The sequence below is a fragment of the Pelobates fuscus genome, chromosome 6 (assembly GCF_036172605.1).
Source record: "Pelobates fuscus isolate aPelFus1 chromosome 6, aPelFus1.pri, whole genome shotgun sequence".
Lineage (NCBI taxonomy): Eukaryota > Metazoa > Chordata > Amphibia > Anura > Pelobatidae > Pelobates > Pelobates fuscus.
This window is the reverse complement of record NC_086322.1, coordinates 200,029,223-200,047,553: the sequence shown is the minus strand read 5'-3', so window position 1 is coordinate 200,047,553 and position 18,331 is coordinate 200,029,223. Positions and strand designations below refer to the sequence as shown.

The following is an 18,331-nucleotide window of genomic DNA, read 5'->3' as shown; positions in this document are numbered from 1 at the left end:
TTGTGCAAAAGTTTTTCAGTTGTATTGATCAAATCAAATACCTGTCAATCTACAGACAAATAAACTGATTACCGGTAGTTCAGGGCTGACTAACAAATCGATTTGTTTATCCACAGATTGACAAGCATTTGATTTGCTCAACATACCTGTATTTTTTTTGTGCAGTCTAATATTCAAAATGATTAAATGGTTTAATTGCCAGAAGGCACGCTGAAACTAAGATGCCTAACGGAACATTTGTAAAAGCCTAAGTAGCTTAGGCTTTGGTTTGGGCTTGTGTAAGTCCAAGTGCATCCTTATAGAAGCAGAATCATGAAGAACCGCCCATGCCAGGACATGGAGGAGGCCCTGATACCAAAACCCAAGCTCCTTAACTACAACACTTTGTCCATCCCATAAGTAAGTCCCATAACGTTTTTTTTTTGTTTTTTTTTGTTTTTTTTTAAGTACAAGGCATAACCAGACAGGTCATTAATTTAGGCCTCAGTTTCAATGTTGTTGGATAAGCTTTTCAAATGTTTTATTGTTTTTGAATAAACTTTGAAAACATTTATTATTATGCAAAATATTAAAATTTTATAATATTTTTTTTAATATATATATATATATATATATATATTTTTTTTTTTGATATTTTAATATTTTGAAAAAACTATATTTTAAAAGCTTTGTTTTCTTTTTATCAATCAGTGTTTTATTGGGGTTTTATCCGGTTAGACAAAAGAATATTAGCAACGTTTCAACCTGCTGAGAGGTCTTTGTCACGCGTGACAAAGACTTCTTAGCAGGTAAAAACGTTGCAGCTCTTTTCTGTTCTATTAAAACTGCCTGCGGCTATAAAACCTTGAGTGCCTGGAGAATTTCTTGTTTTGTCTTATCGTTGTAGGATAGTTGGTCCTGCTCTGGAGCACCGGGTGGTTGCTGGGATTGAGTGTGGCTCCTACCTTCATTATTGCAAAAAAGAATATTAGCAATCATAGCTGATTACAAGAACACACTTGGGGCGGCAGGCAGGAGAGGGATCTTCTCAGCGTTACTTGATCGCCCTGATCTAGTGCATCAGAGCATTGCTGCTAGTTACTTTGGCAGTTCTCTGCTACATTTCCCGACGCCGGCCGCAAGGGATTGTCTGAACCCACAGGGAGTGCAGACTGCAACATCTCCCGCCAGACCAGGATTCCCCCTCTCTGGTTCAAGATAAACATCAGAGAGATGTGAAGAAATTTTCAGTTTAGTTTTTTTTTTGTTTTTTTTTTAAATAAAAAATGTTTCACAATTCATTCATACCCCAAACTAGTTGCATTAATGCATATATATATATATATATATATATATATATATATATATATATACACACACACACACACACACACACACACTTTATTCAACGCCCATTCAAAATCAGGTTTCTTGTCAAAATTTAGAGACTTTGATTTGTTCTTTGCAAACAGATGAAACAAAATCAACTGAAATAGCTCAACACAACAAATGTGTCAAGTGGTTTCTCCAAATTCAACTGAAAATGCAACTTATAATGACTTCTCCAGTTTCAAAATTAATAAACTAGTGGCATAGGTGAAAAATACACATACCTTTCTTCTTGGCGATAGTGTTTTGAGACAATCATATTCAGCATTATTTAACTGCTTCATACATCTCTCCTGAGTAGCCTCCTTAACAAAAATAAATAAATAAAAAATAAAATAGGGACATTAAAATAAATAATAATAATAGTATAATGAGATACCTCCACATATTTTTTAATATTAAATATTATTGAATATTTTATTATAATAAAAACAAATGGCTAATTAGGCCCAATTTGGACATTTCCACTTAGAGGTGTATTCACTTTTGTTGCCAACGGTTTAGAGAATTTTGTGAGATACTGTATATATATATATATATATATATATATTTATATTTATATATATATATATATATATATATACATACACACACACACACACTATATATACATAGCGCTGGGGTGATGTGCATGGGGACAGCAAGGAGGGTAAAAACTCAGCCCTGTGTGTGGGCCAACCTATTGCCAGAATGTGTGCTATTGTCTGGGAGTGTGCCTACTTTTTCTGACCCTGTTATCTCTCCCCCATTTATGTTTAGGTGTAATGATTGATTATTTGCTTTCTTACATATATATTTCTTCATGCTATGCTAGTCTTCTAATACGATCAAAATTAATTCTTGTGCTTTGAAGCATATTATTGTACAAGCTTTCCACTACAGAAAAAAAAACATTTCATTTATAAACATACATGTAAATATTTGGTAAATCGGAATTTAACAAAGAAACTGCAAATTGTAGGCAAAATAGCTAATATGTGGAAAAAATATATTCTTTTTTTTTAGTTATGCCATTTTACCATAAAAAAGCAACTCCCTCACAAAACAGTCATGGTTAAGTGTAACATAAACATAACATAGATAACAAGTACATATTAAATGTGTGTACGGCCCGAACTGTTAATGATAACACCATATTATATCGAGTACTGTGATAGAATCCTCGTTGTAAGCACTATGCAATGTAAAGCATGCAAGTTGTGTCATACTGAACAAAACCTTTGGATTCCCCACCCCGCTTCCCTTCTGTATCCCCTAACTATTTGAAAACAATAAAAAATAAGTTACAAAAAAAAATGTGTGTATACCTTTCTCCTTGGAGATGGTGAACAATCAATTTCAACCTTATTCAGTTGTCCAATGGGACTCTCTTGAACATCATCCTGAAAACCCCAAATAAAATATAAACATATTAATATGAGAATGATAACTAAGAAAATAAATACGGTACATTAAAAAGATTTAAAAAAATTACAGTTTGATGCCTCCTTATGTATTCCGCATCTTCTTTTAGTTTATTCTTCCTCACTGTTCCCTTAGTTCTTCTACTCTTCGTCTCTCTCTAGTTTCTCCCAGTTCTAAATATATGTCTCAGTACCTCAGGTTGCTCTCTATATCTCACTATTTGTCCCTCTACCCTCTGCATCACAGACCCTTCAATGCTAACTTTACCAGATCTCCCCGTCTCATACCAATTTCTATGTTCCTCATTCTCCTCTAATATTTTCCATAATGTCTGACCACTGGGTTGCACAAGAGAAGATCTTTCAATAACCTCACTGGTCCATGAAGTTACAGAGATGGTGAGATGGTGAGTTCAGCATTCCTGGCAAACACCTAATTTACCTTGTGACAGCGGTATCAAGGTATATATAAGTTCAGCATGCAATACAGGTTGTGACAGTTGCTAGGCAAACACATTTTTGTGTTAGTAGGAGTAAGGTTTCAACCGTTAGATTTCTCTTATTGTTTAGTAGGCTAGCAAGGCATATAAGTCGAGTTGCTTATCTAAAGGCGTGACATAATAGTTAATCCCGACCTGTATGAGAGGGTCCAGGCACATGCACATACCTTTACATGGACTTACATAAATACAAATAGTCAACCATATCTACCAGCAGGTTCAGACATGCGTTGGGCTATATATGTAGAGTAAAAGTAAGGTGTGGAACTGGCTAAGCATTCCTCTCCTGTTTCTATATAACATTTTGAAGTAGAGTGGTCTCTCTAGACAGGAGAAGTGCTGTCCATAGGACAATAAATTGGGTTGACATGCTAGGTAAACTAATGAAAAGCAAATAATAACTGGAGCAAAGTAATTTTAAACAGGTCGCCTGTGTTTTGTTTGTTTTGCGTTATCAACATGCATCGCCAGACCGAGAGATCGGCCGCCTCCCCCGGCCGACACACGCTAGGCCTCATGCTGAGAGGAGTGCGGCTAACAGGCTCCAGTTGGGTCGCAGACCGCAGCAACGGTGTCCAGCCCAATTGTGGATCAGGTAGGTCAAGCTTTGTCACTTGTTGCAGCCTTTGTGTGGCTAGATGTGCCATTAATCGCCCTGGTTGCTGAGGAGCTCTGCTAAAGCACGTCTGTCCTCCATGCTAGTCAGGCCCTGCCCCCCTCCCCACTTCAGATCTCTTTTAAGTGAATAAGCCCCAACAATTAACTAAATTCCCAAGCCCTTGTTTGCATACCAATACCTGTTCATATAAGTTTATAAATAATGGTTGCGCTCACAAAGTCAGCCTTGTCAAGTCCTTTGGGGATACAGGGAAAGAAGCAGCATGAAGATCTACACTAACCAACAAAACAATAAACACTTATACCTCCAGGGAGGCTTACTAGCTAAACAAATTAATAAACAAAAATATGCTGTTCTGCAAGACAACATTCAGTAGTTAAACACTGGAGCACCTTCAAGACAGTTATATTATTCACTGAATTTGAATTATTACCAATTAACTGCACTAAATGTATATTTTAGACAGTATATCTTCCTTACCTTTCTAAATGGAGAGAGCTTAGGAACATCAACTTCCACAAATCTCTCTGGACTATACTCCTGTGGGCAAAATAAATAAATAAATTGACAACCCAAAAAAGTGCTGTAATTATAGTACTTCTAAAAAAGGTATAGACATACACAAGGGGTGGTCCAGGTGTGCAAAGGCAGACTTTAATGCAGGACCCCTTAAACCATTATCCATGTGTCAATAATCCAAATACCAGAATAATGTTCATCTTCCCTAGTTCAGTAAATAGAACCCTTTGTTTTATAATTTTGATGTGCAAACAAAGCAGTAAACAAATTCTATAGTTTCAATGCTTAGATTTATAAAGATAGCAGCTCAACACTCTGTGTAGGCTACAGGATTATAGTCAACCAGTGAACTACTGCCGGTGACGCTGCATCAGGGCCGGCACATTGACTGGGCCCATGCACTTAGAGCCACCTGATGGGCATTGATGAACAGGGGACCGGTCAAGCACTGCAGCCTTTTAACAGCGGAATGGACCCCAGTAGTATTGCCAATGCTGGGAGGCAGTCACAGTGGAAGCCGCAAGGGAGGCAGACTTGGAGAGGTGAAGGCAGTGGGACAGGCTAGAGGGGAGAAAGAGGCACCAAGGAGTGTGTTATCCAGCCCCACACTCCCCTCACCCTTCAACACCAGCAGGACCCAGGGATGCCACCCACCTGCACACAAAAAAAAAAGGTACGGTGGCTAGAAATATAAAAATTATTGTATGTATAAACTATACATATTGTCAGTGTGTATCTGTGTTGGTCAGTATGTATGTGTCAGTGTGTGTATCAGTATGTATGTATCAGTGTGTGTATCTGTTTTTTCCAGTGTGGGTATCTGTATGTGTATCAATGTGTATGCGTATATGTGTAAGTACGTATGTGACAGTGTATGTGTATACATTCCAGCAATCAAACACCAATACTACATGAAAACACATTCCTGCAATCAAATGCAAACATTACATACAAACACATCCCTGCATTCAAACAACAAAATTATATACAAACACACCTCTTCATTCAAACACCAATACAACACACATATACACCCACATTTAAAAGCCAACAATACTTACAAACACACCTCACAATCAAACATAAATAGTATATACAAAACACATCCCAGCATTCAAACACAATAATGATATACAAACACACGCCTTCATTCAAACGCCAATAGTACACACATAAGTACACCCACATTAAAAAGCCAACACTATGTACAAACACCACTGTGATCAAATGTAAACATTGCATACAATGCCAAAATTATATACAAACACCCCTTCATTCATGCATCAACACTACAAACAAATGTTAATTTCTTGTCTAACCTACAACATAACCGTAGAAAGAAATTTGAAGCTATGTTTTTAGATTGGGATAAACCACAACCACTTAAGGGAATGGATGAATACTTTAAACAAAAATAAAAGCTACTGTCCACCGAAACAAAAAAATGGTGGGAAGTGGCTTTTTTGGATAATTACCTCAAAGAAGGTTTAATACCAAGAGGTTTGAGAATAGATAAAACCCCAGCATTTGGACTGGAGGACCCTATGTTTTTACAGGAATGGGACGAGGTCCTTACTAATTGTTAATTTCAACTAATACAGTTGATCATTAAATATTCTAAAGATATTCAAAAGAAGGTTGAAGGGAAACTAAATGAATTAGAAACAAATTTTTCTCTGGAAATAGAGAGTGAGGTTTTTAAAGAAAGAGAAGTAATTCTGCATAACAACATTAAACATCTAGATGAGAAAATAGCAGAAACAAAAAATAACAAATATAAGAGAGATAAGGATGATAAGAACTTGAATACCTTCTCTATGCAAAATAAGTTATCCCGAAGGAAAATTTGTCCCCACACCTATAGAAAAAATAGTTCTATTACATCTATTCCAAGGAGAAAGAACTTTACATTGAATGATAGGCAGACTGATACTAACCGCCCACCTACTTCCCCTCTTAATATGACTTCTATTCATGAGAAATCCCGTTCTCAACATAGAGGGAGACTATCCTCTGAGACAAACAGAGATTCTCAGACTTATAGTCAGGTTGTTAGAAACAAATCCCATCCAGAGAGAGTTAACACTCAGACTATGGAACATGAATCAAATTTTCAGGGGCGTCCCAAAGGCCCAAGGGAGAAAAATATCACCAACTATTTTCGTCCCAGGGCCGAAACCTGGGAACATCCCAATCGATTCTACCTGTTACAGCAAGACTCCCCCCCAAAAGAGAATCAGGATGGAGGATTGAATACCATTTCCCCTATTTTTGATCCCCTGACCAAAAAAGAAATGGATAAAGGCATATTTAATTTAACTGAAATTACATTATCAGAGGATGAGATCAATGTTCTCTCAAAAGGGCTAAAGTTTGCCCCTAATAAAAACGCCAATGATTTTGGTTTATACATTGACCTTAAAAAATATATTCATTCCATGACCCTCCAGAGGCATTTTCTCTTACACCCTTCTCCAACTGATAGCAGTGCTTCAAATACGAATACAATATCCAATCATAAGTTTAAACCCAAATACCATTTTTTTCCTATCCAAAGTAAAGGACCTTATTTGGAAATTTTCGAACGTATGGTAGATTTGGAATTCCAATCTTTCACACAGAAAAATAAATACAAAAACTCCTCCCATAATCTTACACAAAGAGAGTCAAAGGTTTTGAAGAACCTTATGGAGAGGGATGATTTGGTTATTAGGGAAGCCGACAAGGGGGGGGGGGATTGTTTTAATGACTATGAGCTATTATCTAGAAGAATCATCAAATATTCTAAATGATAAGAAAACATATATGGTTCTGGGAACTGATCCAACTTACCAATTCAATGTAGTTTTAAAACACCTATTAAAGGAGGCCAAAGATCGAGACATCATTTCTCAAAAGAATTTAGATTTTTTGTTTCAAAAACATCCCATTATACCCATTTTTTATTTTCTCCCAAAAACACATAAGCGTTTACCCAACCCCCCAGGTCGCCCAATCATCAGTGGCATGCACTCCATAACTGCTAATTTATCTGCTTTTGTGTATTCTTATCTACAAAAATATGCCCAAAGTGCACCATCTTATGTCAGAGACACCAAGTCATTTCTGCAGGAAATGGAGAACATCGAATGGGACCCAGAATACAGTTGGGCAACCCTTGATGTTACATCTTATATATATACAGTCATCAGTCATGAACTTGGGCTGGAGGCCATTGATTACTTTATGACTAGAGATCCTGATCTCTGAAGTGACCTCAAAACATTTATTTTTTTCTCTGTTCAGTTTATTTTGGAGCACAATTATTTCTTTTTTAACTGAGTTTTTATTTACAAACCACGGGGAACGCCATGGGCACCAGGTTTGCTCCCAGTTATGCCAATACCTACGTTAGAAGATGGGAAGAACTCTTCGTGTGGTCTGGTCATGACTGGAGGGAAAACCTGGTGCTCTGGCGGCGTTATATTGATGATGTGGTTATAATTTGGAGGGGGTCTTCTTGTCTTTTCTTTGAGTTTGTTAACTTTTTAAACTCTAATTCTTATAATTTGGTCTTTACACCTATATGGAACAAACAAGAAATCAACTTCTTGGACTTGACTTTATTTAGTGAGGGAACACATATTCGCTCCAAATGTTATTTCAAACCAACTGATGGCAACGGCTTTGTACATCAAAAAAGTTGCCATCATAAACCTTGGTTTAAGGGAATAGCCAAGAGTCAGTTTACAAGTCTGAGACGGAACTGTTCCCATGATCAAGATTTTTTTGTTCAGTCCCAACACATTAAAAAGAAACTGCTGGAGAAGGGTTATGAGAAAAATGCTTTGGAAAAAGAAATCCGTGATTTGTCCCAAACAGAGCGAAATTCACTTTTAGTAGACAAACCAAAACATGATCCATCTGTTAATCTATTTAGGTCTGCCTTTTTGACTCAGTATAATACTGACCATCATAAGATCAAAAAAAGTCTAGCACACCATTGGTCTATAATACTACAAGACCCAGTACTTGGTGTCCACTTATCAAATCATCCTCAGATTATTTATAAAAAGAATAAAAATCTAAAAAATAAGCTGGCCCCAAGCTATGCTATTAAATTAGATTCTAATAAGGGAGATACAGGATCTTTTAGGGGGTGTAACACATGTAAAGTTTGTCGGATGACCTCTGTGAAGATATCTACCACATTTTCTAGCCACACAACTGGTGATATGTGTCATCAAGTCGGATATAAGTTGCCACACGGACTTTGTTGTATATCTGCTCCAATGCCCGTGTGGCAAACAGTATGTGGGCCGCACCAAACGAGCCCTGAAAATCCGACTTTTGGAACATTTAAACAATATTAAAAAGGGACTCACAACCCACTCGGTCCCTGTACACTGCAATACATGTCCTTTTTCGGTAAGGGACTTTAGGTGTACTGTCATCGAGAGGGTTTTCCCACACTGGCGTGGTGGTGATAGAGTCCAGCAACTCTCTAGACGTGAAACTTTTTGGATTCATAAATTGAAGACTCTGGAGCCTAACGGGCTAAACGTTGATATTGATTTGGTCTGTTTTTTATAATTATATGTTATTCCATTTTTTGGTCTATATTCCTTTAATTTCTATTGAGGCATGATAAAACTAATTGAGATATGGAAAAACCAATTTAGTGGTTCCTTATATCTCCTCCTTTTCTCTATATATTAATATTCACACCACTTGGGATTTTTTTTTTCATTTTGCATTGTATTACTTTTATAGTTTAAGAATAACCACATGGTTATAGGTCACATCGATCACTATTGTTCTATTTGTACAATAATATCCCTTTGCGGATACAATATACAATATTATTAAATCTAGACGTGTATATACTTTAATCTTTATTAAAAAAAATTTTTTCAACAAACACTTATACTGATAAATAAATAAATATATAAAAAATAAAAATAATAATTAAAAATACTAAGAGATTTCTTCACTTTTTTCTTTTTTTTACCATGACTCAATCGATATAATGTTCTATCAGTTCCCCATATGCATGGGAGTTCATCATATGGGTTATACTCTGTTGTTGCCAGGGCTCGAGTCCTGCAGGAACGCGTGGGAACGGCGTTCCTGCACCTTCATTTGAGCAGGAACGCCGTTCCCGCTGTTGCTGCAGGACTCATGCCGCTCCCAAATGCCCCCCGTGTTCCCCGGCGGGCGTCTCTCTCTCTCTGTCACACGCGGCGAGGGAGCTGTGTCCTCTCTGCTCCCTCTCGCCACGCGCCGTTTGCTGATGCTGGGAGCCGGAATATTACGTCATTTCCGGCTCCCGGCATCAGCAGACAGCCTGCGCGGTGCGAGGGAGCAGAGAGGACACAGCTCCCTCGCCGCGTGTGATATGGAGACAGACAGACGCCTGCCCCACTGGACCCCAGGAACACGTCCATGCCAGCTCTCCAGGTAGGGAGGCTGGGTGGACATTTTTTAGTTAAAAATCAAACAAACAATTTCTGTGTGTGTGTGTGAGTGTCTGAGTATCTGTGTGTCTGTGAATGTATGTGTGTGTGTGACTGTGAATGTATGTGTGTGTCTGTTTGTGTGTGTCTGAATGTATGTGTGTGTCTGTGAATGTATGTGTGTGTGTGACTGAATGTAAGTGTGTGTGTCTGTGAATGTGTGTGTGTCTGTGAATGTATGTGTGTGTCTGTGACTGTGAATGTATGTGTCTGTGAATGTGTGTGTGTCTGTGAATGTATGTGTGTGTGTCTGTGAATGCATGTGTGTGTCTGTGAATGTGTGTGTGTCTGTGAATGTGTGTCTGTGAATATGTGTGTGTCTGAGTGTGTGTGTCTGAGTGTGATTGTGTGTGTCTGAGTGTGAGTGTCTGTGAGTGTATGTGCAATATGTCTGTGAGTGTATGTGTCTGAGTATGTGTGTGTCTGTAAGTGTGTGTGTCTGAGTGTATGTATGTGTTCTGTGAGTGTGTATGTCTGAGTATGTGTGTCTGTGTGTGTGTCTGAGTGCATGTGTGTGTGTCTGAGTGTATGTGTCTGAGTGTATGTGTCTGTGAATGTATGTGTCTGTGAATGTGTGTGTGTGTCTCTGTGAATGTATGTGTGTGTATGTGCATGTGTCTGAGTGTGTGTGTGCAGGCGTATATGTATATGTGTGTCTCTGTGTGTGCACGCGTGTGTGTATATACACGAATACACGAGTGTATTTTATTATTTTTTTTTGGGGGGAGAGGGAATCTTGGGAGAGTTCCCACACTTTATTCCCCAGGACTTGACCCCTGGTTGTTGCCGTAATTCTTGTATTTTTCAGATAGATACACTTTGTATTATGGGACTATTCCATTGGCGACCACCAGAGGGCACTGCCCTGATGCTGTATCACCTTCAGCGGTGACACGCAAGGTGGAACACTGAAGTCTGTGATGGACGTCACTTCCGGTTCCGGTTTCATGGATCCGAACGCGGGTTTTTTGTAATTGAATACGGAAAAATACCTCTGAACAGCTGAGGAGAAGTTTCCACCGGACCAATGAAGTGTAAGAAACAAGAAGACGCCCATGTATTCCAATATGGACACAGGGAGTATCCCTATATATTTGGGACTGAGGGGATGGGGAATTAGGCTGCTTTTTATGTTTGTCACTATTCTGTGCTGATTATTTTACTTTATGGTCCCTGAGGAAGTTCACATATAGTGAACGAAACGCGTAGGACCTCTTGACATTTTATATCTTATTTTATATTTTATTTTATTAATTGTTTGGTGGTATTTTTTCCACCTTACTAATAAAGCTGCTATTTTTTTCATCATTTCTGGAGTCCTGCATTGTGTATCCATCGGTGAACTACAGAAGGGATAATTTGCCCCCCCCCCATTGCTATCCGGGGAGGCACCCTAGAGCTTAATTTTTCACGAAATCCTGTGAGTGCATTACATTTATGCGATTTGTTTTTTTTAAACTTTATCACACTATGTATGTGTTTTGTTTGTTGTAGATTTGCAGCCGTATCCCAAACTTCTCTGTTATCTTATATTTCTGCTGTGTAAAGGTCATCTTTTCTGGGTAGTGACCTGGGAGGCTGCCACATTGTATCTTTTGAGATAAGTATTAATTTATATTGTTTTTCTACAAACAAAAGTACACCTGAATTTAAAAGCCAACATTACATACAATCATGCCACTGCATTCAAATGCAAACATTGCATAAAAGTTCACCACAGCATTCCAATGACAACGGTACAACAAATATATCCCTACATTCACACACACACACACACATACATACTCCAAACAAAAACATGCTTACTTCAAACACACAAACTGTTTAGAAATACAACCCTGCAAGGATGGGCAAATGTTAGAGCATGTGATATCGGAATTTACCACTTGGCCACACTTGCACAAGTGCCCTCTCTACATTAGTTCCGCCACTGATTATAGTAGTTCACTTTTAAATGATCTAAACTAGTCACATTACCTTTAGTAATTGTAAAAAATTGTACCATTATTCAAAGGACTTTTAAATCCATCAGACTCAGCTGGGAGATATTTCATTTGCTTGATCATCATCACATAAGAGTTTAAAATCTGAACAGTTTAGTAATAATCTTTAACCATTCTTAAGACTGGATGACACTGCCAAAAATAATGTTGAGAACAGTATGTCTTCAGACTGCAAAACATGCCTGGACTTGGGTTTTCAAATCAATCTTTGATCAAGTGATTACATTAGCTGTGAATAAGACATTAGCTCAAAGGTTTTTTAAATGAAGAAAACAAGGATGATGTCCGCAACAGATAGTAAGCTCCAAATTTCATGTACTGTCTGCCCCTACCTCAACTATCTGATCTAGCCCTAAATTTCTGTGTAATTATCTTACTAGGCCATCAGGCTGTAAGCCCCATAGAGCAGGATAACCACTGGCATCTGGTCCTTTTTGTGTGTTCTTGTTAATTAACACACACAGTACAATTCTGTTGAACTTTATAAATATAGCAAAAAAAATTTAATTGGAAGGGAGATTTTGTTCCTTAAATTTCCATACATATATTTTTACAGATTTGTTAATTTTATTGGTGAAACTGACCTCCACCTGGCAGAGAAACATTATTTTTAACGGAGTTCGGCACTTGCTGTGCATACACGTTTTGTCCACAATGCTTCTCTGTGAGAAGCATGGGACTGGGTGAAAAGTCAGCATTACATTTTTATAAAGAATATGGGGGACTGAGATTAGGTGTAATCTTTTCTAGTGTAATCTGTCAAAGCATTTTAGAATGGCTTGACAACTTATCTGTTTCTGACAGACACCGGTGGCAATAGCTCCAGGTTCTGGGATTCTCTAGGAGTAGAATTTGGTTAGCTCTACTAAGCTAAGCAGGGCCATGCAGGTCTAAGCTCACTAGATAGGAGCGTTAGCTGAGGTGCTCTCAGTCAATGAATGCAGTCTTTATATATATATATATATATATAACAGATTGCTTGTGTATTTAAGGAAATGAACACTGCAATGACAGTCATTTTTCTAGCTCTAGCCAGTGTTGAGCCCATAGATCACACAGGACAAACCTTGCAACAACTACAGCAGTTCCCACTTCCTACTAATGTAATGTAATCACACATAAAATCAGTGTAAGAGAGCATCATCCTTAACCTCCGGTCCCTGTAGAAGAACGCTGCTTTTTTTTTTTTTGCCTTTTTTTGGGGGGGGGCGGAAGAGGGTTTGTTTGCTTTTTCAAACAGTTTCTAGAGGTGCCAAGGATGGAAGCCAGCATTCTCATGGACCAGGGCCCATTTCTGAGTCATCTTGGCGTCCTAGCTCCTGGATTTGTTGAGCCCTGTGTAAAACACATTGGGGGGAATTCAAAGTGTTTTGAAACATGACAATTAAAATCATTAGTTTGATAATTTTCATTAAATGTTCTAAAAGTGATGGTTCTCTTTATAGGACATCCCTCAAGGTTTACGAAGAAATATCAATTTCAGAAGACTGCGAAATTTAGAGTGGTGGGAAAGAAAAGTGAAACAGAACACTTTTCTGTCAGAAAACAGGGCAGAAACATTATAAAATGATGGTGTCGCTGAATAAATGGTGTATAGTAAAAAGTGGCATAAAAAAGCGTTTCATGGATCCTTAAAAACACTTGTTTATGCCTCTGGTAGATCCTGCGGAAGGGGATTTTCTTCCGTACCCCTTCTCTTCCCCACCACTCTTTCAACCTCTCTTTTTCACGCTCTCATTTTTGGCTTCTTTACCGATTGCGTATGTCTTTTCCTCTCTCTTCTTTATTTGTTTTTTGTTTTAAAGGTATTAAAATTAGAGGGTGATGGAGGCATATATACCAGTTGATAAAATGAATTCCCTTTTGTCAGAAGAAATTGTAATTCTATAACACCTCTAATATGATGTATTTTATGTGTCCTCCTCTGCTCTTACATATTATTATTTATAAAGCACTAACAAATTTCACACTGCTGTACATGTAAATGTAAACATTTTTTAAATAAAAAATAAAAAAGGGCACCAAAAAACACATTAAATAATCTGAGCGATTTCATAAATTATGTAAAAAATCCACCCCCCAAAAAAAATCGGCATATAAGTGTCAGGGTATTCCACATCATTTCTGTCACCAGAGCAAATATGCCTAAAAGAGACAGTAGTGAATGCATGCTCAGAAAGGGAATTACAAGGATAATCTACTAATGCTGCTCTGTGCGATCTGGATCCACACAGTAAATACCCGAGAACGGAGAAGTAAGTAATGCATTCAAATGTGATCGTGGTATAATCTGACCACATTCCCCGGACTACAATACATATTTAGAATTTTTGTACACCAATTTATTTAGTTACTTGTGGTTTGGAGCACAGTACAATGCTTTTTGTTGTAGCATGTTTATTTGGAAATGTGCAAGTTTTATTGCATTTCATTTGTGATACACATTCCATGTTTAGTAAAAATGTTTTATGATTGCCCCTGCTTGCCAGCTGAACAACAACAATCCTCCTGAGGTAGGCTTAACAAACCTTCTTCTGTGTGCATGAGAAAGGCCTGATCTGCCTGTTTGGGAAATTAGAGTTAGATTAAAGTAACAGGTAAAATGTCAAGTCTATTGGAAGTCACGTGGTAATGGAAATATTAAAGGGAATATAACAAAGGGGAATGATATTCAAATTAAGGTCATTGGCAGCACCCAAGATACTTCTTCAGTATTTTATACATGGTTATTCACTATAGATTGTTTTGCCTAAATTTTGCAACTTGGATTTATTTTGCTAAAATTCAATTGTCAATAAATATCAAGATAATATGTCTGGTTCACCAAAGTCAAAAAGGAAACTAGTTCCCTCATAGGGAGCTAGATTGTGTGTGTAGGGACAACCCTCACGATTTGTGAAAACTAAAGAGCGAATAGCCCCTAGGAGAGAAACCCCAGAGGGCACAAGAAGGGGAGTCCCTAGGGAATCTGTATGTATTTAAAATATAGTTACATTCTAAGGAGAAAATTAAAATATATATAATAGGTGACAACAAAATAGTGAATATAAAATCAGAAAATAAATAAACCAACTGAACCTAAATTATACAAAGCCCGCGTAGACAATTTAGGACACGCTAAAATCGTATCTTTGCTACAATAGCCGGGCGTAACAGCCACTTGTAACTGTTATTCTTATTATTAGTATTAGGATGTCGAGTCATAGGTTGCTCGAATGATACCTATACCACGTGACAGACACTTATAGTCATGAATCTTGTATTGCTACTAAGGTAACTAGTTATCGATATCACAGAAAATACATCTATGTACCTTCTTGGAACAATTATTTACAGGATGTACGTGATAGGTATATTAGATCTGTTCTCCTTATGGATATACTTAATATAGAGGGACTAAACCCTATCGATGCTCTCTACGGCAGCCTAGATTGTAGCTATAGGTGAAGTAGAATAGCTGATCTCTGTAATGGCTCAGCTAAAAACACTGTAATTGTCAAACTAGATCAATAGTGAGATCAATAGTACTAAAACTGTCTACCCTTAACCCCTTAAGGAACCTCTGGAATAAAAGGGAATCATGACATGTCACACATGTCATGTGTCCTTAAGGGGTTAAATGCTACTGTTTCAGGCTAGAAAGAGAGCATCCTGTGTCTAAATATTATACAAAGTATCCATGTAACAATCGTTATGAATCCAATAACAGCTTGAATTATCTAGACTACTTGAATGCCGGTTAGCGTGATAGACGGTTCAGCTGCACGAGGGTACTACCCTCATTGAATTACCCACACCTATCCTCCCACCATAATGCCAGTGAAGAAAACAAACAAACAAACAGTGTGATTAAAAATCTACAGGAAAAGCCTGCCGGACGCGCGTTTCGGCGCTGCTAAAGCGCCTTCGTCTGAGATGTGGGTCACAAAAGTAACTAAAGACATTAGTGACATTTGGACTCATTTGTTTTTGTAATGTAATTTTTTCATGTACCATGCATTGTATGCAAGCTATGAGCTATATTTTAATTACTGAAAACTCTTACTAATATATATTTTTCAATTTTCCTTTCCTTTCTCCACTAGTGTAATGATCTCCCCTTTAGTGCTAGATTTATTACGGTTTATAATACTGACGGCACTCCACTGCACGCAGAAAGGAACAATACAAGGCTCCGAGGTCTTTCACTTACTTTGACTGTAATGATTTTTGCTGTGTCTTCACAGACCCCATCTTTCTCAGTATGCTCACACTGAAAGAATACATTAAAATCCTTGAGCATCCTTTCCAAAATGTTGTTGCATGTCTCCTGTTGCTTCATACAGTCAAACCCAGGGGATACACTGCAAAGAAAATATATATGTCAAGCTATGCAGAAAGGCTTCACCTACAAACAACCACATAATCGTATCACTTAAAGCACACATCGATCAAACACATAACACCCAGATTCTTCCACAACAGATACATACATTAAAATTAATTTATTGATACTGAAAAAACAAACAGTTTTGCCTATTTATTTTAATTTCCAATTACAAAACACTTTAAATCTGTAATATGTGTTTAAAAACTTTTCTGGGAAATTCCCACCCTACCTGAACAAAATGCTTTCCCCAGCTGTTCCCACTTCATATAACCTCCGATCCAGTATCAACACTTTATTTAGTCTACCTCATACAAAAAGAAAGCGGCCCGAGCCTCCTTCTCCTACAGAGCACCACAATTGTGGAACGACCTCCCGCACAATTTAAAATCTTCCCTAAGTCTAAAGTCCTTTAAGAGATCCCTCTCTACATACCTCAAAACAGAATGCACCTGTCATGGTTGATTATATATTTCCTACCTGTTCTATGTTACATTTTGTATTTATTGTGTATTAATATTGGTTTTGTATTTTATTGCACCCTAATGTAACAATGCAATGATTTGTGGACCCAGGACATACTTGAAAACGAGAGAAATCTCAATGTATCTTTCCTGGTAAAATATTTTCTAAATAAATAAATATGTAATAATTTATCAACCTAGGGTAATTAGCATTGGGGTGGATGCGAATGTTGGAAATTGTAATGACATCCATGCTTGGTCCCTTTTTGACAGTGTCATGAAGGGGAGGAGCATAGTCATTATCACATAAAGCCAGGGTGAAAAGCGTTTTCACAACTATGGTGTCAGGAATACATGTTTGTATTCCTGACACTATAGTTGTTCCTTTAAGCAAATTAAAAGAACATTCTGGTCACCATAACAACTTCATCTAAATGAAAATGCTATGATGCCAGGAAGCCCCTGAGTGCTTTCTTTCCTTTAAGGGGTTAAACCCCTCTCAAATGGTTTAACCCCAAAGGCTTCTTCCAGCTCCAGTGGTATTCGGCTTCTGAAACGGAGTGTCAGAAAGTGCAGATTGACGTCAGGCATGGGTGCTACAGATTGGCTAGAGTGGTCAGTTGACGCTCTAAGCCAATTGCTAGTTCCCGGTTCATGTTTTATTTTTTTATGAATAAGGGGCAACTGATTGGCTTAGAGTGCCAGCTGACCGCTCTAGCCAATCCGCGAAACCCCTCCCCAGCGGCCCTCTATGCTTCCTGACACTCAGTAAATAAAAGTGAACACATTAACACTGATATTTTTTTTTTACCTGGGGAGATGAGAAGGCCCAGATACAAAAGCCTTATGATGTGGTGTCCAGAATAAAGTGGAGGGTTCACTTCACTTGTCCTTCCTGCTCCAATTTCCTTTTCCTTCATTTGACACAGTCTTTTTTTCTGTAGGCTATCTCTGCCCCCATGTGCCTCACTTCCCTGATCTGTAGGCTCTCTCTCCCCCCCCCACCCCCATGCCTCACTTCCCTGATCTGTAGGCTCTCTCTCCCCCTGACCCCCATGCCACACTTCCCTGATCTGTAGGCTCTCTCTCCCCTCCCCCCCCCATGCCTCACTTCCCTGATCTGAAGCCTCTCTCTCCCCCCCATGCCTCACTTCCCTGATCTGTAGGCTCTCTCTGGCTGTATGTGTTGCTTCCCTGCGGATTCAGTCAGAGAGAAGCAGGGATAAGATGCAGCTTCCTATTCCTGTCTCTCTCCATACACAGCCACCTACTGGCCGGCGCCGGTATTGCAGTTCATTTTCAATCTCACACGAAAATTAGCAGAACAAGCTGAAAAATCCAGGGGCGGGCAAGTGCCTCCCCTTGCCCCCCGCCCCCCTTTCCCTGTGGATGCCCATGTATATGTACATCATTTAGTATTCAGTGAAAGTTTGCTGTAGTATACATTCCATTTAGGAGGGATAGTCTCTATTTTGGGCCTAAATCCATGTTTGCCTCTTTTTTTATTCTATTGTCTAGGAGCTTCATATTGTTGCTGTGTCTGAGTATATAACAGACCTCCACAGTAATAACCCTCATAGTAATGTGTCTTTAA

At 38.3% G+C, this 18,331-nt stretch overlaps 1 protein-coding gene across 1 annotated transcript in view; it reads right to left on the bottom strand.

Annotated features, from left to right (window-relative positions):
• The window catches only part of FAM13A (family with sequence similarity 13 member A), a 234,200-nt gene that overhangs the window by 143,801 nt on the left and 72,068 nt on the right, over positions 1-18,331 (bottom strand). The window contains exons 4-7 of the mRNA XM_063458640.1: positions 16,100-16,250; positions 8,557-8,579; positions 4,371-4,422; positions 1,593-1,661 (exon numbers count right to left, since the gene is read on the bottom strand). Of these exons, the coding sequence (XP_063314710.1) occupies positions 1,593-1,661; positions 4,371-4,422; positions 8,557-8,579; positions 16,100-16,250 (295 nt within the window). The remainder of the gene's footprint in view (positions 1-1,592; positions 1,662-4,370; positions 4,423-8,556; positions 8,580-16,099; positions 16,251-18,331) is intronic.